The sequence below is a fragment of the Homarus americanus genome, unplaced genomic scaffold (assembly GCF_018991925.1).
Source record: "Homarus americanus isolate GMGI-L3 unplaced genomic scaffold, GMGI_Hamer_2.0 scaffold39155, whole genome shotgun sequence".
Classification (NCBI taxonomy): Eukaryota; Metazoa; Arthropoda; class Malacostraca; order Decapoda; family Nephropidae; genus Homarus; species Homarus americanus.
Window position 1 is genome coordinate 9425839 of NW_024737042.1, and position 21570 is coordinate 9447408.

The following is a 21570-nucleotide window of genomic DNA, read 5'->3' on the forward strand; positions in this document are numbered from 1 at the left end:
TCTCTTTTTCTAGCTACAGCCGCAGCCAGCAACACCCCCTCCTCCTCCGCCTGCCTGGCGGTCCTCGCTCCCGCCGGCGAGCATGGCGACCCACAAGCTGGTCCTCCTCTGAGCACCCTCACCAACCAGCTCTCTCTACATCACGCTTGTAACCACGCTGCCACTTCCCAGCACCAAGCTGCATTGTACATCCAATACAATATGTATACAGTGAGCACATTGTGAGTTTCCTTTCTCCATCCCATCCTGAGTGTGAACCCAAACATCCCATACCCCACAGTTCATACCATTACTCAAATTCATGTTCAACAATAACTGCGTGTTTTGTGAGCTACAGCTAGCTATATATCAGCAAGATTTCCCTCGTTAATATATGGCTGACACTGACTGACCCCGTTTGCTAAAAACAAATGAGAACTAAATGTTCTTCCTATTGTAATCGTTAGAAACCCCAAGGACTATAGAAGTACTGTAATGTGAAGAGAAAGTGCAGTATGACCATTCAGAGAGTCGTTTCAAATCTAAACTTTTGTAAAACCTTTTTTTTTTTATCCTCTTCGCCACTGATCGGCTCACTAGCCGCCCGGGCGATCGGTCACGTCTCTGTCACGCACTGTTGGCAAGTACTGGGCATGCACCGGCTCCTGGATGTACCTGAACCCGCTCCACTTTTACTTTTTTTTACTTTTATCCTCTTCGCCACTGATCGGCTTGTTAGCCGCTTGGGCGATCGGTCACGTCTCTTTTCCTTTATATTCTTCACCAAAAGGTCGGCTCGCTAGCCGCCCGGGCGATCGGTCACGTCTCTGTCACGCACTGTTGGCAAATACTGGGCATGCACCGGCTCCTGAATGTACCTGAACCCGCTCCAGTGTTGGTCAAGTCTTCTCTTGAAAGAGCTCACACTCGGTGCCGTCACAACACTCTCTGGTAGATTGTTCCAAGAGTTTACAACCCTCACTCCGAAAAAGTTTGCCCTCACGGTTTTCTGGACTTGCGGCTTCTTCAATCTTGAGCTGTGACCCCTTGTGGGGCGAGCGTCCGCCAGCTCCAAGTAAGGACACTCAACTGAGTAGTGCCCCCTGAGATGCTTATAAACCTCAACTAGGTCCCCCCTTGCCCGTCTGTAGTATAAGCTAGGCAAGTTCAGGCGCTCCAATCTCTCAGGGTAGCTGAGGTACCGAAGTGCAGGCACCAGTTTGGTGGCCCTCCTTTGAACATTTTCAACCAATTGACAGTCCCTAGCATATCTCGGGGACCAGACGGGGTGACAGTACTCCAGATGGGGAAGCACTTCACTCCTGAAGATCGTCACGAGGGACAGACCGTCTAGATATCTGAACGACCTTCTTATAAGACCCAATAATTTATTTGCCTGATTTACCTTCTTCTCACAATGGCCCGAGAACTTCAGCTCATTGTCAACATACACACCTAGGTCCTTCTCACACACAGTCTCAACTAGTACATTTTCTTCATCCTGTTGGGACATATGGTACGCCTCCTTACCGTTGGTACGCCCCAGGTGCATCCTCTTACACTTCGTGACATTGAATCTCAGCAGCCATTCCTTCGACCATTCCTGGAGCCCACAGAGGTCCTTCTGCAGCTCTTCACAGTCCGCTTGGTTCTTAATTTCCCGAAATAACTTGCCATCATCGGCAAACATTTGTATGGAGGAGTGTACAACGTTGGTCAAGTCTGGTCTTGAAAGAGCTCACACTCGGTGCCGTCACAACGCTCTCTGGTAGATTGTTCCAAGAGTTTACAACCCTCACTCCGAAAAAGTTTGCCCTCACAGTTTTCTGGACTTGCGGCTTCTTTAATCTTGAGCTGTGACCCCTTGTGGGGCGAGCGTCCTCCAGCTCCAAGTAAGGACACTCAACTGAGTAGTGCCCCTTGAGATGCTTATACACCACAACTAGGTCCCCCCTTGCCCGTCTGGATCTGCCCCTGCATTAACTCACAGGATGGAGCACTAGGATCAAAAACAATTGACGCAAAATAGTGAGGAAACGTCGTAGAGGTGTCTTGGAAATGTCTAAATTACTGTTTACGACGAAAAAAATATCACAAGATTCGGTTGGTGGCAACAAATACAATAATAGCTTAGTTTTCTGATTTTCAACTCTTGATATATCGGTTATAAGTAAAAAGCGCCAAAAGTGTCATAAATAAAAATCGTCTTGTTTTTGTCAGAACTTATTATTAGCAACATAAACTCCTCCAATATCCTGTACTATAAATTGACCATTTTAGCACACACAGGGCGCCAGGCTGCCAGCCCCAGTTTACGGCGTTCTTGTCATTCATTCTATTAAGAAAAAAAACTATCGCACCTAATTTCTTTTGTTATTTTCTTATGTTATAATTATTCAAAAAGTGATGTATTCATATAAATCATGTCTATATTTTGTATTTTATTAGCTGTGATGCAAACATATAATCGTTCAGTGGAAATGTTTAAAAATAAATAAAACAGAGTTGCCAACTTAGCGACTTTGTAGCTAGATCTAGAGCTTTTAGTTTTGTTCTAGCGACATTTTAGAGCGATTTACGACTTGTCACACATCTAGAGATATCCACAGAAATCTAGCGACTTTCTGGATACTTTTGGACTGTCCATGAATACTCAGTTTTCCTAATTTCGAGCCATAATATATAGCAACGGGGTTACAGGGACAATAAATAATAAGAAAAGTTTAATACATTTGAACGGGTCGTGGTACAGAAGGAGGGACACGTCTATTTCCTGATCACTTGATGTCAGCCCGTCCATGGCTAATGTTGCCGTGTCGTCATTTATTTGTCTATTACCTTCGCCTTTGTAGCACCTGGGTAACTTACCTCTTTGTCAGATATGCAATATGAATTTCATTAATACGCTAAATTTTAAAGAATATTAGCAAAACATCTTATAGAATTAATTCTATCAAGCCTGCGTGGTTCCAAACTTCTCATCCGCCTCCACCATGGGTGACCCATAGACTCCATACAGTTGCCCCGACACTGTTCACCCGCTTTGCCAAAAACCATCAAGGAAAGTTTCCGCTTGTTTGCATGCTGTTTATTAATTTGAACCCTTCATAGTCCCAATAGAAAAAGGGTAAGCCACAGTATTCGCAGCGATTTAGGAAGGAATGGCTCAGAGATGACAGATACAAAAATTGGCTTCTGGAGGTGCCAGGAGATAATAAAAAAGGATTTTGTAAAGTTTGCAAGTGTGCTTTGTCTGCTAAGTTATGCGACATTGAAAAACACAAAAACACTAAAAAAACACAGGAAAGCAGAAGAGCCGTTTAGTGCAGAAAGACAGACAATTTTACCATTCAAGAAACTTGGGAATAATAGCTAGCGACTTTCCATGGAAGATTTAGCTACTTTTAGGTACCAGCCTAGCGACATTTGAAAATCCGAGTTGGCAACCCTGAAATAAAAGTCTCAAGTGTAAACAGTGTGACTGATGGAGCGGCGGCTGTGTGCTCCTAGCCTGGTGATCATCCTCATAGCTCTTGTTACTTACATTGTGAGAGTAACTGAAATAGAAAGGGATGGTAAGTTTTTAGTATATCATTAGTGAGAGTGATAATTATTTGTTTTAGCACATCGTCGAATTTTTTCACGAGATGTTTGATTTCTGATGTTTCATGTGTTTTGTTCAGACCTGACCTTAGTTTTAATGGGAAATGCTCCGTTTGAAATAAAAAAAGGGAAATTATATACGACTAACCAATGAGCGGAATTGGTTGAAAAAAAAATATGAAAACACTGGATTTTCACTGTTAAATTGTAGTGGACATTTGTGGGTATGAAGAAAGACCTAATCAACCTAACCAAACCTATCTTCCTTACCGAGCCCCCAGACCCCCAGTATATTAAACAGAAAGAACTTACTATGCTATGGTGAAATTTGAGGCATTTTCTAGAAGTGTGATGATACGGCCGCATCGACGCTAGGCACCCCGGGCGGCGGAGTGATTTACTGTGTTGGCGGGTTCCACAATAAATTATTCATCAAATCAAAACTCACTGATGATAATAATGGGTAGAGGTGTAGATAATGGCCACCACCAGAAGCCGTTTGCTGATTTTCTTTATTTTTGCCGTACTTAGTTTTTTGGTGATTTTAAGTATATTAAAAGAAACGACAACTTTCTATTATGATTTTAATTATTATTATTATTTTGTTTATTTACTGTACTCTATCCTGCTTCACAATTCTCCTCCCACCGCCACTTTTGTTGTTTACCTCGCTGAATCCCTCTTCAAGAGTCGTTTCCTATAAATGATGGTGAACGCTTCCACGAATTCCTGCTCGCCATTGCTGATTTATATCAACCTCAATATTAAGATAAGTTGTTTAACACATAAATTAACATGATAATACATAAAACCTAATAGAACCTGACCTAACATGCCCAACCTATATTTATTTTACCTGTAGTATTGTATATATGTGTGTGTGTGTGTGTAGACATACACTCACACACAAAACACATTCAAATAAATAAAAATTGGAAAATACTCTCACAAATAATCAGAAACAAATTTATTAAAAATGTGACAGTCTACCCTGAAGTCCGTGCTCTACTAATAAAGTACTGTAATAGAGAACGGAATTGAGGGTAGACTCACATTTTTAATAAATTTGTTTCTTATTATTTGTGAGAGTATTTTCCCATTATTATTTATTTTAATGTGTTTGTGTGTGTGTGTGTGTCTACACACACACATATTTACAATACCTGTACAGGTAAAGGTAATTACTGTCTCTAGAACAAATGGCTCCCTGTCCCAGCCGCAGAAATACCGGCAACTTTAAAACTACCCACAGACACTCTTGGGTACATCCAGGGTGTCATCCGCAAATAACCAAGAACCGCGAAGTAAAAATCCGCGAACTTGGGGGGGGGGGCTGTACCCATATTGCAGTTAAAAATGATCCTCATTGCCAACAGTCACTAGTGTAGGTTCAGTGTGGCTGTCCATGACTAGTCCTAGAGTGTACTGTACTGTACTGTACTTGGAAGTGGAGCTTACCCTACTGATACAGTATTGGCATGTTTGGGCTACTTCTCATGTATTTAGCATTTAGATGTACAATACAGTATAGTGCAGTATACTGGTTTACCAGTACCAAAACTGTAGATATTATCAGTGAAGAAGGGCATAGAATATGATTAGGTTTTGGTTGATCATATAATATGGTACCGGTAGGTAGTAAACACAGTTAAATAATGCTATGAAAATTTAAAAAAAAAAATTATTTCACTTCACTTTTACAGTGGGAGTTACTTCTAAAAGACTTGTCGTTGGTGTTATATCAGCAAGAGATCATGTCTCTCACCGTCATGCCATACGCCACACCTGGGGCTCATTGGTCCAAGATATACCCGATATGGAGCTGGTGTTTGTCCTCGGGGAAACAGACTGTGCAGTGCATCCTGCAGATCGCATCTCCTCTTACACTTGTCAAAGGTGGCATGTAAATGAAGGTAAGTTGTTTAGAGAAGTGTTATTTGAATACAGTACAAGTACAGTATTAGGAAAGTGTAGGGGGTAGTCACTGAGTTTAAAATTTTTATATTTAATTTTCCTGCTTAATTATGGCCTTTTTAGGGTTGAAATTTTGCTTAAAATCTCAGCACAGTACAGTATAGGTAGTCTTTGACGAGCAAATTAAGTGTCTGTGGCCAAACATTTTAAATTCTGATAAGTAACCATCCTCATTGTAATTGGGTAAATTAATTATAAAAACAATTATATTTCTTAGACTATTAGGACAATTAATTATCAAAATTTCTAACATTTCGACCACAGATTCTTATTCAGCATGTCGAGGACTACCTTTCTTCATGAAATTTTGACCAAAATTAAGTTTTAGGGCAAAAGTTTTTGTAATTTTTGGTGCTGAAAAATTAATTTCCTCTCTCATTATAAGTAGTCATTGACATGCAGATGAAGGAAGGGGTTATAGATGCTGCCAGAGTATTAAAGGAATGTCATTAAAAACGGGTATAGTACCAGAATCCTGGAGGATAGCGAATGTAATACCGATTTTCAAGTAGGGAGATAGATCACTATCCTCCAACTACCATCCAATCAGCTTATTATCAATTGCAGGCAAATTACTGGAAGCAATAATTTCAAACTCTATTCGAAATCACCTGGAGACGCACAAGTTGATCAATGATTCCCAACATGGCTTTACAAGCGGGCGTTCATGTCTAACTAATCTATTTACATTCTTTTCATCTGTTTTCGAATCAGTGAACGAGGGGCACGACTATGATGTGGTATACATGTATCTTGACTTTAGTAAGCCTTTGACAGTCCCCCACGAAAGACTAATAATAAGAAAAGTGGAGGCTCATGGCATTGGAGGAGATATTTTAAAATGGATTAGGGCTTGGTTACAGGACAGAAAACAGCAAGTGAGCATTAATGGCACTAAATCTGATCGGAGTAACGTCACTACAGTAGTGGAGTTCCCCAAGGCTCAGCACTTGGACCATTATTATTTATTATATACATAAACGACATAGATATCGGCGTAGACAGCAACATAAGTAAATTTGCCGATGACACTAAAATAGGGCGAGCAGTTAAATCTGACGAAGACTCCGCAAAACTACAGGAAGATTAAAAAAAAAATTGAATGGTCTGAAAAATGGCAGATGAAATTCAATGTGGACAAATGTAAAATACTTAGTCTAGGAGATATAGACAGAGAAACCAGATATCAGATGAACAATGATGTTATTGAGAAATCCGAATGTGAGAAAGATTTATGAGTAATGATAAGTAGGAATCTTAAACTAAGTAAACAATGTGTATTTGCTCGAAACAAGGCTAATTAAGTACTTGGGTTCATACAAAGGAGTGTCAGTTAGAAGACTAAGAGAGGTCATCCTAAAACTATATTTTGCACTTGTGAGACCTCACTTGGATTACGCAGTTCAATTCTGGTCACCGTATTACAGAATGGATATAGAATCCCTAGAAAAAATTCAGAGGAGAATGACAAGAATAATTCCTGGCATTAGGAACCTCGAGTACACAGACAGGTTAAAGCATCTTAATTTGCACTCCCTCGAGAGACGTAGAGTGAGGGGCAATATGATGGAAGTCAGGGGTGAACAAAGGGGATATAATAAAGGTACTCAAATGATCCAACCAGGAGCAAACTCTTAACAATGGCTTTAAATTAGAGAAATTTAGATTTAGGCACGAAATAGATAAACATTGGTTTAGAAATAGATTAGTGGATGAATGGAACAAGTTACCAAACATCATCATTAACTCGAATATGCTGGATAGCTTCAAACATAGGTTGGATGGATATATGAGTATTAGGGGTTGGGTGTAAATGGGACTGCCCAGTATGGGCCAATAGGCCTGCTGCAGTTTCCTCCTTTGGGGGTGCCTCCCCCTACATCCTTGTGCAAGGTGAAGCGCAGAAGCGTTTACAGCGCCCAACAGGGAAGCATGCTGGGTTCATGCTTGCCTTATGTCTCATGAGTTAAGGACGTAGAAGCCTGAAGAGTCAAAGGCGTAGAAGCCTGAAGAGTCAATGGTTTATGTCTAAGCAAGTTATTGGAAGCTCCAACAACTTGTCCCTGAATACGAATATGCAACTTTCGATTTACAGCAGGTACCTATTTTGCTGCTAAGTGAACAGGGACCAAGGGGACTAGGAAGAGTGTCCAAACAACTTCCGCCGGCCCGGGAATCGAACCCGTGACATCTTGTTTGCGAGGCAAGAGCGGTACCGCTCTACCACCAGCGCCTCATTTCCTCCATTCTTATGTTCTTATGTACTGTACAGTATATGCTGGTCCATTCTCTCAAAGTGACCCAGAAATATGGATGCCGATGCCTTTACTACAACATTGTTTAAACCATTTATAAACATGTTTATCATTGCCAGTGTATTTAGCATCATACTGTATTTAGATGGGTATTTGGAATGTGTCAGAATATATGAGATATTTTAGAATTTTATATAATCAGTATGTACCAAATTAAGTAAGAGCGACCAAGGCCAAAGACATGGGAGTAGCCTATGGTAGTCGTTCACAATATTGTACTGTACAGTCAGGCCCGGATTATGGGGAGGGCGTACCGGGCGCACGCCCAGGGCCCCCCACATCTAGGGCTGTCCACAACATTGTAAAAAAAAGTTTTAAAAACCTTTACCACAGAGCGATAAACAAGTGGAACAGATTGCCTAACACTCGCTGTGCAACATTTATAATAATAATAATAATTAACAGTTTATTGAAAAAGTTCTGCAGCCCGAAGGCTGAAAATATACATTGAACAAAAATGACTTATTACATACAGAGACATGGGGTGGGTGGGTCGTTTAACAAAAGCTTTCATTACTGAAAGAAGAAGGAACATGAATTGAACATACAAATTATTATAGTTTACAGTTGATGGCCCGGGCCTGGACTGGTCATGGAGACGCCAGGTGGTGTGATGTTCACGTGGTGTAACTCGTCCTCGGGTGTTGATATGAAGGACCTCACGTGGTCATGGAGACACTGGGTGGTGTGGTGTTCACGTGGTGCAGAAACTCGTCTTCTGGTGTTATGAAGGACCTCACGCGGTCATGGGGACACCGGGTGGTGTCACAGTACCCCACCCTACTGGGTGGTGGTGTGTTATTTTGAAGTCAGGTGTGAAGCCGACCCACTGTTGTTCCCATGGTGGACTGATAAGCACCTCCTTGTCAGAAGATGGCGGTCAGTTCCCAGGGGTACTTATCTCACTGGTGGGTCATGGCTCTCACTGGTACTGTCTAGTGCTGAATTCACTGGCTTAAACGCTGTTCATCACTGTTCAACACTGGTCCCACTTTTTTCCGAAACGAAATTGTCACTTTTGATTATGTTGATATCCCGGTGGTGAGGATGGGTCGGGGAGAGGGCTTGGAGAATGGGCCGAACATTGGCCAAGGGAGGCAGCTGCTCAGCACGAGCAACGTCTGAATAGGTCTTGACTCTACGGTGGTGTAACTCCACCAGGCCGCCACAAATATTTCCTACTAAAACTCATGTTTGGTGAACTGATTTAACTTATTTAACACAAAGATTATAATAAAATAATAAAAAGCTGTATAAATAAGTGAACACTACACCACACAAATTTCTTCAAGATCCAAAACTAATTCTTCAATCAGCAGTAAATTCGCTGGTTTCCTTGAAATGTTTCGTTGAAAGAAAGCGAGACAGTTTTGATGCCTATGAGGAAAAAGCAAAAGATCTGGCAGGAAGCACCGAGTTTGTCCATTCAGGTCGTCAGAGGCGATCAAACGTATGGCTCGCTCCACTGGATTATGGACGTTCAAGTGAAGTGGATCTCAGTCCAAGAGACAATTTCCGAACAAAATGCTTCCTCACAGACATTGATCACCTAGTGGTATCCCTAAACGAAAGGATTTCTGCATACACGTTGGTGAAGGATCGCTTCGGCTTTTTAAGCAATTTGAAAACCATGTCAGCTGATGCTGTTCATTCTGCTTCAGAAAATCTTCTGCAAACTTATGGAAAAGATATTGTTGAAAACATCTCCAATTCTCGTCTCTGGTAAAGTTGTATGCAAAAGCTGCGGATGAGCCCAATGAGTCGTTTTATTACAGAATTATAAAGGAAAACGATGGCTTACAATCAGCATTTCCAAATTTAGAAATGGTTTTGAGGATATGTCTGGTGTTAATGTTCTCCAATTCTACTGGGGAGCGTTCCTTCTCTCAAATGAAACTGATCAACAACAGGCTGTGGACCAAATGCGCCAGGAGAGACTTAACAATCTGATGCTATTAAGCACCAAGTCAGACATTTCAAGAGAACTTCCATTTGACAATGTGATGCATTTATTTGCTAGAAAAAATCACGAGAAGTGCATTTGTAAATGAATGTATACGCTTTCTTTGAATGGAATACATCTGCTCCCCGACTTACGATGGGTTTAGGGACCCAAATCCAGGTCGTCAGTCGAAATGGTTGTAAGTCGAAAATGCTTAAATAATGCATAGAAAATCTAAAATGGGTGTCTCTTTTTCTTCTCAGTACCACAAAACTCTCACTTTTAAGCTTGCCAGTCATTTTAAAGTGAATTACAAACAAAAATTTTGTCAGTACACAGTGCAATCACTGATGTTGGGACTCGAAAATACATAATTTGACAAAATTTTGGAACGACTGAGGCGGTCGTATGTCCAGGTGGTCGTAAGTCGAGTAGGTCGTAAGTCGGGGAGTAGCTGTAAATAATTTGTAAATGTGTCATTATTACTAGATTTTATTGTTTCTATTGACCATGGATATTACCTATATTTATTTTCAGTTGTCAGCAGGGGGGCCCCCACTGCTAGGTGTCGCCCAGGGCCCCCAAGCCCTTAATCCGTCGCTGAGTACAGTACTGTACTGTTTTTGGCTGGACTGTCATTCGAAATCTACCTTACCCAATTTTTAGGATATTTTTAGATACAATATAAGCCAGATGAGAATGACATGGTCCAAAAATGTCCAATGTTGATAGGATTTTGGGAATTTCAAGTCTTATGCTAAGGTTGAACTGTATTGTAGTATAAATCAAAGTAGCATCATAATATCAATAACTTGAAGAGCTTAACTTTCACATCCTTCACAGTTGTGACTACAATAGGCTCTCGTCAATAACGTCTAATAGGTGCCTGATAAACGCCGTTATTAGCGAAAACGTTATTTGTGTGACATTAAAATACGTGTAAAAAGGGTTTATTGGTGCCACCGCCCCGAGAATTTCACCCATTTGTTCCCCTTTGAAGCCTTGCCTAACACTTTTTGTTAGCTGAAATAAAAAGATTTGTTATTCAATCATCAGAATAAAGAATTTGAGTAATATAACACCCGTAGCTTGGGGGAGTTTTTGATGTGCTTAGTGTGTTGATTGTTACGAGGCTGGGGCATGGAGGCTACTGCGTCGAACCTCCGCCCACATCCCTGGCCCCATCTCCGTCCCCTTCCCCATGCTGGCCTCTCGCACCCGGTTCACCCACTTCCGCAAACACTTCATCAAACCCCGTAAAGTCAAAATCTTCAGGCATTTCCCCAATGTCATCAATGTCTTCATCAACTTCAACCTCTCTCTGTTGGTCTTCCTCGGCTGACCGGCATTGTGAAAGAAAGCGAGTGATGAGTGACTGCTGCCGGGCATTCACTCGCTCGTTGTACTGCTTCTGGTATTTTCTTGAAATAGATTCTATAACTCCAATCACCTTCTCCCTTTCACCTGATTCACTCTCAATGTCTTGGATCATTTTTCCTCTGTTCGGTCTCCCCTGCATCACTCGCTGCATCACCACTCTCAGCACCTTCTTCATCCTCCAGGAGATCCTCGACATCATTTGTGTTACCTTCTTGCATCAGTTCTTCTAAATCTTCCAGAGTCACTTCTTGAAATCCTGGGGCTGGGATACTGCGGACGGTTTCCAACACTTGGTTCATTAGCTCTGTTGGCTGCTGTCTCTTCGTCTCGGTTGACTTGAGTTGTGGCAGGAGTGCCGATCAGGCATGCCTAACGGTTGCTTTCGTAGTATTTCCCCAGGCTTTTACAAAGAAATTCACTGCCTGGCGAATGTTATAATTTTTCCAGAAGGCAGTAACAGTCACTGTGGAGGTTAAAGGTACGCCAGGAGGAGGAGTGGAGGCGGAGGCTGTGAGTGAGACAGGCGGAGCAGCAGAGGCGGAGGGTGTGAGTGAGCCAGGCGGAGCAGCAGAGGTGGCAAGGGGTGGACCCTCCTCCTCGCTACTGCTCACAGTTTCAGCAATTTCCTTCACTTCTTCTTGCTTATCAGTTTCCTTCCTCATCTTGTCATGGACATATTTGTAGTACAGCAACTTTACATTCGCTATGATTTCTTGGTCTCGTGGCTGTATTTTGGAGGTTGTATTTGGTGGTAGAAACATAACCGCAACGCTAGGGTGACGTCCTACTAGAAATCGTGCATGACTGGGGGCATTGTCTAGAAAGAGCACCACTTTGCAGGCTACATTCTTCTTCCTGCAGTATTCTTTGGCATCCTCAACAAAACAATCGTCAAACCACTTCCTTGGTAACTCCGTGGACATGTAGCCTTTATTTGTCTTTTCCCATTAGACATTCAGTTTGGACATATCACATCCCTTGTCACCTGAAGCATTACAGGTTAGGAGGACACTAAAGCGATCCTTTGCCACTTTCACACCTTTTGCCTGTTTTTCTTTCTTAGAGATAAATGTTGCTTTAGGGGATTTTTTTCCAAAACAACCCGGTTTTGTCACAGTTAAAAATCTGACCCAGGGTATAACCTCCCTCTTGAATGATTTGATTGGCAATTTCAGGGAAGGAATCTGCAGCCACTAAGTCAGCAGACGAAGCCTCACCCTGATACTTTGCATAGTTTATGCCACTTCTAATCTTAAACTTATGCAGCCACCCTACTGAGGCATTGAAAGGAGGGGGAGACTTAATGTTTTTCTTTTGAGCTACAGCAGTGTACAGTACCCTTGCTTGATCTCGTATCTGAGGGCCGCTAACACTTGCACTGTCTTTCATTCTACAAGCTAACCATTTCACAAGAAAATTCTCTGTTATCACTAACAACCTGTTTCTGTCACTTTTATCATTCATAGCTCGCCTTGCATTTCCATCACTACCGAAATATTTCTTAGCCAGCTCAATACTCTTCTTGGTCTCCTCTAAGTTCTTCTTAATATTTCGCACTGTAGACTCAGGACAGTTCAATTTCCTCACAATATCAATGTTCCGTGCACCACTTTCAATGAACTCAACAATCTTGTCTTTATCCTTGACCGAGTAGGCACGCTTCTTGTGACTTTGTCTCTTAGCTTTGGGGTCTTTTTTCTCATTCACTTTAAAAGTTCCCAGGCATTCAGGCAGCCAATCACTCCCTCCACCACCTCCCCTAGTCCCCAAATGGCAAAAACGCAGAAGCCATTGTTGACCACTGATCCTAGCAACCACTGGTTATAGAGGCGAAAATCTCACACGTGGGCGCAGCGCTGTATTCCACGGAGCATGTATGAGAGTGAGAGTGACTAGGGAGTGAGGCGGAGCGGACAACATGGCAGCAAACAAACGCTATCATTGATGCTCTCGGACGCTTCCCACGAAATCTCCGTTATTCAAGAGAATCCAGACGTTATTATTGAAAATGGGTATCTATTGTAACTTACCGTTAATGTCGAAAACGTTATTGTGGAAGTCGTTATTAGTGAGAGTCTACTGTACAAAGAGAGTGCACAGAATTTGTACTCTCAGATATACAGTATAAGAATAGTTCCATGTGACCAAAGGTAAAGACTGCAGGAACATAAGAATGATAGGATACCAAGTTCTTGTGGTCCTTACTTCCAGTTACCTGTACAGGTATACAGAGATGTTCCTATAATCCGGACTTGCACTGTATGTTCTCTGTTGCCACTTTCTCAGTACTGTACATTACAATACAAAACTCACAACAGGTTATCAGTGATTATTAGAACTGTATTGTATATTACTTTCTATTGTTTAATTGAGATTTGATTTACGGACTTGATATTTACAAATGTGAATCCTTCTCAGCAATTCTGAGCTACTCCTTTGACAAGAATATCCTACCAATTTTTTACCAGTACAGTACTGTAGTATAGTACACTTGTTCTAAGACCTGTTTCAGGAAGAAATACAGTAATGTACTGCATATATACAGTACACTATACAGTGGTCCCTCGGTTAACGAACTCCTCGGTTAACGAACAAAAATTCGGTTAACGAATTTCTTACGAACCGATCTCAACATGTTTTCGCTTGCACTGGCCGGTCAACCAGCTTTAGTATTAGTCCGCCAATACATTAATCGGTTCTAGGGCTTAAATTCCTTACTATTTTAGTAAATATCAAGAAGTTTATACTATTCAATAATTTTAAAAGTTTAATATTCAATTTTTTAGTCATTTTAACAATTATTGAACATAATTGAATGTAAAGTGACTAGTTTAATGCGCGGCATCCAGCCTCTTAACACAGCAAACAGGCGTTAGTCTCTCTGTTTTCACTGGAGGTAACATCTTGCTTGAGACTTTCTTCAACTAAATGCTTTTTTTCTGTGTTTCCAAGCAAATTATTGGTCATTTTGAAATATATTTTACATATTGACAATATATAATGCAGTGCAGTGTTGATTTAAAGAAAATAATCTTGAAATACACCAAGAGAACTAAAATTTTATGGGTGAAATGGTGCCATAGGGTGACTTCTCTTCCACCCCAATGCCTTCTCTTCTTCCTTCTCCTCCACCCCCATTCTAATTCCCATCATCATCATCCAGGAGCCTTCTACATACACACCTCAAAGTAAGTGAACTTTTCTACCATTTTTGTTGAATTTAGGCAATTTTCGGTGAGCTGGAACCAATTACCCAAAAACCCATTGAAACAATGGTTTCGGTTAACGAATTTTTCGGTTAACGAACAACCTGCTGGAACGGATTGTGTTCGTTAACCGAGGGACCACTGTATTAAGTGATATAAGGTGTTCCATGATGCAGTAATTATCCAGTTAGGCGTAGAATAGCATCATTGTTGAAGGGAAGTACTGTACAGTATGTAAAGCACCTGTACATGAATCTCTCTTACTGCATGAACTACAGTGTTTATTTTAAGTCAGCATTTTTGTAGTTCTATTTTCTCTTTTCTTTCTACCAAATACGGGTGTAGAGTACTGTTATTTTTTAATTAATTTTATTTTATTATTATTTTTTGCATACAGTACTATTGTATACTGAATAAAATCCATGAATGTTTAGTAGTAATTTATAGTGGTGCCAATTAAAAAAAAAAATTTGTTGTTTCAGAAATTGAAAGGTCAGAGGTACAATCTTTCTTCAAGAGCAAAAATTTGTTAATTAACAGTAGTTTGAGGGATTCTGAATGTTATATTGGACTAGGATTCAGAGTTCTACATCCTATAATTGTGGAAGAAATTAGTGTACGAGCAAACCTTATGAAAAGGGCCAATAATATTTTCATCTTGCTTCAAGATGCTGAAGAAGTAATTGAAAGAGTGCAATTAAAAGATAAAATCTGTTCAGAAGAGGATGGGTATTGTAATATTAAGTTACTGGCTCCTTTACATCTGCCAAAGGAATTTGAAGGAGAACTGAGAGTGTACAAGAAAGGGGAAGATGGCGGAGACGTGTGTGGGGAAGAACTGTTTTCTCTTCAGTCAGGGATGAAGTGGGTATGTTGTTTACTTGTTAAAAATCCCATTTAATGTTTTGTATACTGTATAGTAATGTTTAATTAGCTCTCAGTGTTGTCTTGTTTATGTCATGTTTTGGGAACAATCACAATACTGTATACTGTACAATATATTGTACATACAGTACTGTGTTTATAAATTCAGGCAATAATATTTGTCTTCAATAATTTGTTTTATCCAGACAAATTACTGTATCTAAGACTTTTATGTTACTATACAACAGTACAATATTACTTCTACAGTAATGTTATGGAGATCATACTAGAGAGGTTCAGTATCATGTAATTAGTGAGCTTAGTTCCTGAGAGAAGTAAAGTGTGAAGGTTGGGAAGGGAATATCTTTGTAATTGTGCTACTGAAAGAAAACTTAATATAAAACTTAGTTGGTCCTTGCTAAACGTTCAACAGTCTTTCATTTTTACATGGTCAGCCAGAAAGGAAATTATCTTTCACTGCCTGTACAGTAGTTGTGAAATGTGGAATATGGCAATTGAGGGATTGCTGCATTCATTTCTTGTCCTAAGAGTCACTGTTTTGTGCCCAGGGCACCCTTAATCCACCCAGTTATAAATGGATACCTAACTTTACAGTTAGTGAAGTGAAGGTTACGAGGTACCTGAAATACAGGTACAGAAATTAGATTTTATTTAAAAATGGCTGAAATTTTCTTAAAACCAAAATGTCTTTATATGCATATCCCTATACAGTGTCTGTCTATCTGCTCGTTGCTCTGCCTCAGATTCTTTATATGTATATTTATTAATCTGTCTGTGAGTAATTTAATCCATGTATGAATAAGTGATATCTCCATTAGCCGGAACAGTTGGTGCAGAGCACTTTTGTGAATGAGAGCTTTCCGGGTAACTAGATAACTCTCTCAAAGCCGGGAAAAAAAATCCCTCATCCCTGGAATTTTCCAGGTAACGGATATGTTCTCAGAAGTTCCAGAAATTGCCCATTACATCATCTCTTGAACCTAAAAAAATTATCCTCCATCCCTGGAATTTTCTGGCACTGGGAAAATTTTCTCGGAATTTCCATAAAATGCACCTGAATTTCATTTCTCAAACCCGGAACAAATTCACCCATCCCTGGAATTTTCCAGGTATACTGGGAAAATTTTCTCGTAATTTTCCAGAAAATGTGCCCTTCGGAAAATTTCAATTCCAGGTATCGGAGAGTTGTGATTAAGAGGGATTCCGGCTAACAGAGATATTACTTGTATATCCATTTAACTACTTATGATATGTGTCAGAACATTCAAGTAAAAATGTTCCTTGCATGTCTTATAAACATTTACATGGGTTATTACAATTATAAAATATATTTGTGTCACATCTTACGCATACAGTATTTAACTTATTGCATTCAACTTTACGCTTGGCTTAGGGGAAAATGAGAATGACTCAGTGAGTGTAGGAGTGTAGAGCCTCTCATTATGTGTGAACCAGAGCAGACTACTAACTTTGTACAGTATTATAATTGCAAACTAAAGTTATGTACAGATTAAAAGTAAATGATATAAAGTGTAGTCTGCATTTACGCGGTCAATTGAACCCGTGGAGGCCCACGTAAAACGAGAAACAGGTAAATGAAATAACAGAACATATGGGATTAATTGAAATAGAGACTGGGCCGACCCCCAAACTCCACTTTTTGCGACACAATACGTACGTTATAGTAAAACTATTATCTTAATTTTATGATGGTATGCACACACACATAATATAGAAGAGAAATATCAATAAGAGAATAATGTACTGTACCAGGTAAAAGAAAAATCAAGGTTTAACACTTATGTTAGGTTAGAAAAATCAAGGTTTAACACTTAGGTTAGGTTAGAAAAAATCAAGGTTAGGTTAGGTTTAACACTTACGTTAGTAGAAGAGATGGGTCGGCATAAGTTGATGGGGGCTGGTTCCGAGGCAGAGGGCAGATTACTGGCCCTCAGGTGAATCACCATCACTATCCACCATGTTGTCAGGGCCTCCCTGACAAATCCCTCAAAGTCACCATCACTGTCACTATCACTGACTTGGGCTGGCTGTGGTGGGTTGCGGGCAAAGAAGTCCGTGATGTTACGCTGACCGTTAGTGTTGACATGTTCGTGATACATCTTGATGTACGGCTCCATAATGTGCAACAACTGGTTATTGAAGACTTCATAGCGGTGATCGTCAGGGTCGTTGGAAAGGACGAGCTTGAGTTTCTCTGCAAACTCGATGGCATCCTTTACATTACCATGTGTTAACTTCTGTTGTTCTCGGGCTGCTGCACCACCTGCATCTTCACTGACGTCATCGTCTTCCAACATCTCGTTGGCAGTCACCTCAGGATCCCTGATCACCTCCATAATGTCTTCGTTGGTGGTCTCGGAGAAGCCTGCAGCTGTAACACTCTGCGCAGCTTCTCTTAGGAGGTCCACTGCCACTGCAACAGACTGAACCTCACCAGTCACAGGTTGACTCTGCCTCCCACCTGGGATACCTTGCAACACATGTTGCCATGCGTGACGAATCGTTGCCACAGACAGCTGCCCCCATGCCTCCACCAAGAAATCAACAGCTTTCTTGACTTTGAATTTCTTCCAAAACTGTTTGATGCGAACTTCTTGCTCGGCCAACTCTTCTTCCTCGTCGTCGCTCTCGCTATCGGTGTCACCCAGGTTACGCAACTCATCCTTGGTGTACAGTCGTTCAGGAGCTTAAACTTCTTTGCAGAGAATGCAGCCTTAACGTTGCATATCAATTCCTGGTCCATGGGCTGGATTAACGACGTAGTGTTGGGAGGAAGGAAGACCACTTTTACGTTGGGGTGACGATCCAACAGTAGGGGCGAGTGTCATGGTGCGTTGTCAAGGAGCAACAAAATGTTGAATGGAACATTCTGTTGCTCGCAGAATTTCTTGACGTCGGGAACGAAACAGTCGTCAACCCAGGAGAGGGACAGAGCAGTGAACATCCACGCCTAACATGCGGTTAGCCAGTGGACATTTAGCTTGGTCATGTCCATGTTCTTGTAAGCGTGCGGCTTGCGGGCTGTGTGGATCACCGATAACTTGAGCTTACAGGTACCAGAGGCATTGGTGGTAAACAAGACGGTGATGCGCTCCTTCTGCAATTTCCGGCCCCGACACTTGCTGGCAGACTTGACAACGAAGGTCTTGGTAGGTAACTTTTTCCAAAACAGACCGGACTCATCCACGTTGAACACCTGGTCGTCGGTGTACTGTCATTCCTCCATAACTTCTCGTAAGAATGGAGGAAAATCACTCGCCGCAGCATGGTCAGCACTCGCTCCTTCACCAACAGTGTTAATGTTGGTGATCTTGTTCCTCTTCTTAAACCCTTGCAGCCACCCAGAGGAAGCATTGAAGGGTTTGGGCTCTGCAATTCCCATCTTACGTGCCACTGCTTTGTACAGTTCACGTGCGTAGTCCTGAACTGAGCGCGTGTCGACCGCCATGTTCTGTCTTGCCTGACGAATCAAGTAGCTCACCAGCAAATTCTCAGTCTTGAGCAGCACCTTGTTCTGGCAGTACTTCACCATTGAAGCACCTGCAGACTTTGTGATGCTCATGTGTTCTTTTATCTTGGCGGCATCCTTTTTGATCGTCCGGATCGTAGATTCGTTCATGCCATGCTGGCGTGCTAAATCAACTTGCCTTGTTCCTTTTTCTAACTCTTGTACGATCTTGTACTTAACTTCGTAACTTAGGGCACGTCGTATCTTCTTTGGCTTGGAGCGGCTGGGTCCAGGTAATGCAAGGTTTTTCTGTGGTGGTGGGGGTCCAGTGGATGCCATTCTTACGAGATTAGCGGTAACAATATAGAGCACAGTACAGTATACATGGGGTGACTGGGAAGAGGGCGACTGACGCGGGTAACGGTTTCTCTGTGGTGGCAGGGCACGTCATATTATATTGAACCAATCACAGCTAGCGGGGGAGGGAGTTAAGGATGCGTGGCCCAATCACAGTCTGATACAGTCAGTTCTGCTATAACGCGATAGTTGTGTTCTTGTAAAACATCGTGTTATAGAAATTCGCGTAATAGAAATAACAGGGCTTATGGAGAAAATAGGGTTAGGTGCAGATTACTCGAAATCGAAATTTTTTTCGTAGTTAGCCTAACACAAAGGATAGCACAGTCTAAATAAATGTTACATTCATATCTAATAATGAAATCATACAGTAAATGTTACACTTTACCTTGAAAAAATATGAATATAACTTGATGGGGGAGAAGGTTGATGTTGAGGAGTCATGCAGACAGGATTTGACAGTTGTCATCATCAGTATCATCATCATCATCAGGTTCAGTTTTTCTTTAGGTCCTCATATATTGATAAGGCTTTCTCTTTAATGGTGAGGAAGCTGGTCCCAGATCGCTTTTTCGTTTGATCTTCTATCCAAACACTTAGAAGCCATTCCATCTCCTCAAGTTCCTTTGGCCGTGATCTCACACTTTTGCTAGCACTCAAGGTTTTTCCACCAATACAGCTTGCTTTAATCTTTGCTGCATTGTCTCTAATGGTGCGTAAAGTAGATTCCTTTATTCCCGTTGCACGCACAATATCACATGTTCTTTCCTTATTTTCAAAACGATTGACAACATCAAGCTTTTCTTCAAGTGTTATAGCCTTTCTTTTACGATCACCACCGGAAATGCAATCACCAGAACGCTTCCCGGAGATATTCTTCTTTTCCATAGTCACAAAATTGGAGAAACAGTAATCAGAAATCACTGAGGACACTTAAAAACTTCACACGTGTTTCAGACTGATCGTGTGGTGTCAACAGAGCGCTCGGGTCTAAAACGCTACATATTTTGTTTTTCTCTCTTATTTAAAATTTTACAATTTACATGTACTGTACAGGTATACTGTATACATAAATATTACATAAATTATTTCTGCAATTCTTCATAAACAAAACACATAAATCAATTGAACATGTGATATCAAATGTGAACTGTAAACACTGCATAACCCCGCGCCAAGCCACAGCAACTGTTTGAGTGGAATCGCGTGAGAGCAAATGCGTTCACGTTTTACAAATATTGTTCCTCTATTCATCAATTGCATTAGAGCCAATTCGTGTTGACAAAACACCCGTTATAGCAGAACTCACTGTATGTCATATAATGTCACTGATAACGTAACAGCAACATACTGCGCAACCTTACTCGCTCCGCTTGTGCTAAAGCATGACGGGATGGCGGGCTGCTTGAATCAAAAATAGCTTGGCGCGTCTGGACCCTCCAGCGACTCGCTGCGTAAATGACCAAATTTACCGCGTACAGTAATTAAAGCATTTCGATTCTGGCAAGGCACCGTGTAAATGACCAAACGCGTTAACCAAAACCGCGTAAATCCAGACTATACTGTATGTAAATACATATTTATTACACAAATAAAAAAATTAATACATCACTAAATGGTAACCATCCTGAGTAGTGTTAGAGGTTCTCTCAGTTGGCTAAAGCTTTGATGTCACCCACGAGTGGCCGCCTGTTTGCCACACCACAAGCCACGCCAGCAATTATTCTTTCTCTACTTTTCTATTATAAGCATCACTTAAATAATTAAATAAAAAAGACTCACAGACTTAAACTAACCAAGAACTGTATGTCTAAAGGCATATTGCTTTCCTTTGTGATGTTACTGTCAAGGCCACTCGCCTCCCCAGCCTGTCTCCTATACCTCTGTCTTCCCAAGTGCTGTCTTGTCCCCAGCCTGTCTCTCTTCAGACTGCACACTTCCTGAATTTTCATGTCTTAACTGATGGAAAGACTGGATTTTTTGGGTGCAGTACCAGCAGGGCATTTTCCAGGCATGAGTATGTTCTTTTTATGTTGGGTTTATAAATAATCAACAAAGCAGCACCAGTTGTTGTCACCAAGGCAAAAAGCATGAGACTATATTGACAGGCTGGAAACGCATGGGTGAGACGAACAGGCGATGCCACCTCACCGCCACACTGGTCCGCATGAGATTCAAAACAATTCTATATCAGACCAGCTACTTGTATCAAATAATGTTTCCTAATTATTAAACGACTTTACTTTATATCTAAATGACGATTTTTGCCATGATGTAAATCAGAGAGTGCCTGTAGTTCCTAAGTACTAAATTACGTCAGCAAGGTACAAATTTACAGTACATTAATTAGGTACTAAAATATAGTAGTTTGTATGTTTTTGCTCTTTGTGTATTATTTTTTGCCATAATATTGGGGTTTTCTCATCATTGGGAACCAAATCCTATTTTCCCATATGGTAT

The 21570-nt window shown here is 41.1% G+C and overlaps 1 protein-coding gene across 4 annotated transcripts in view; it reads left to right on the forward strand.

Moving 5' to 3' along the window:
• Nucleotides 1–3416: 3416 nt before the first annotated feature.
• Nucleotides 3417–21570, forward strand: part of LOC121872679 (UDP-GalNAc:beta-1,3-N-acetylgalactosaminyltransferase 2-like) — a 30679-nt gene continuing 12525 nt past the window's right edge. For 3 of the 4 annotated variants that reach the window (XM_042375657.1, XM_042375658.1, XM_042375655.1), the window contains exons 1-3: nucleotides 3417–3554; nucleotides 5286–5495; nucleotides 14882–15267. In XM_042375657.1, the coding sequence (XP_042231591.1) occupies nucleotides 3464–3554; nucleotides 5286–5495; nucleotides 14882–15267 (687 nt within the window). In that variant the 5' untranslated portion in view covers nucleotides 3417–3463. The remainder of the gene's footprint in view (nucleotides 3555–5285; nucleotides 5496–14881; nucleotides 15268–21570) is intronic. The other variant, XM_042375659.1, reaches the window with a different exon arrangement.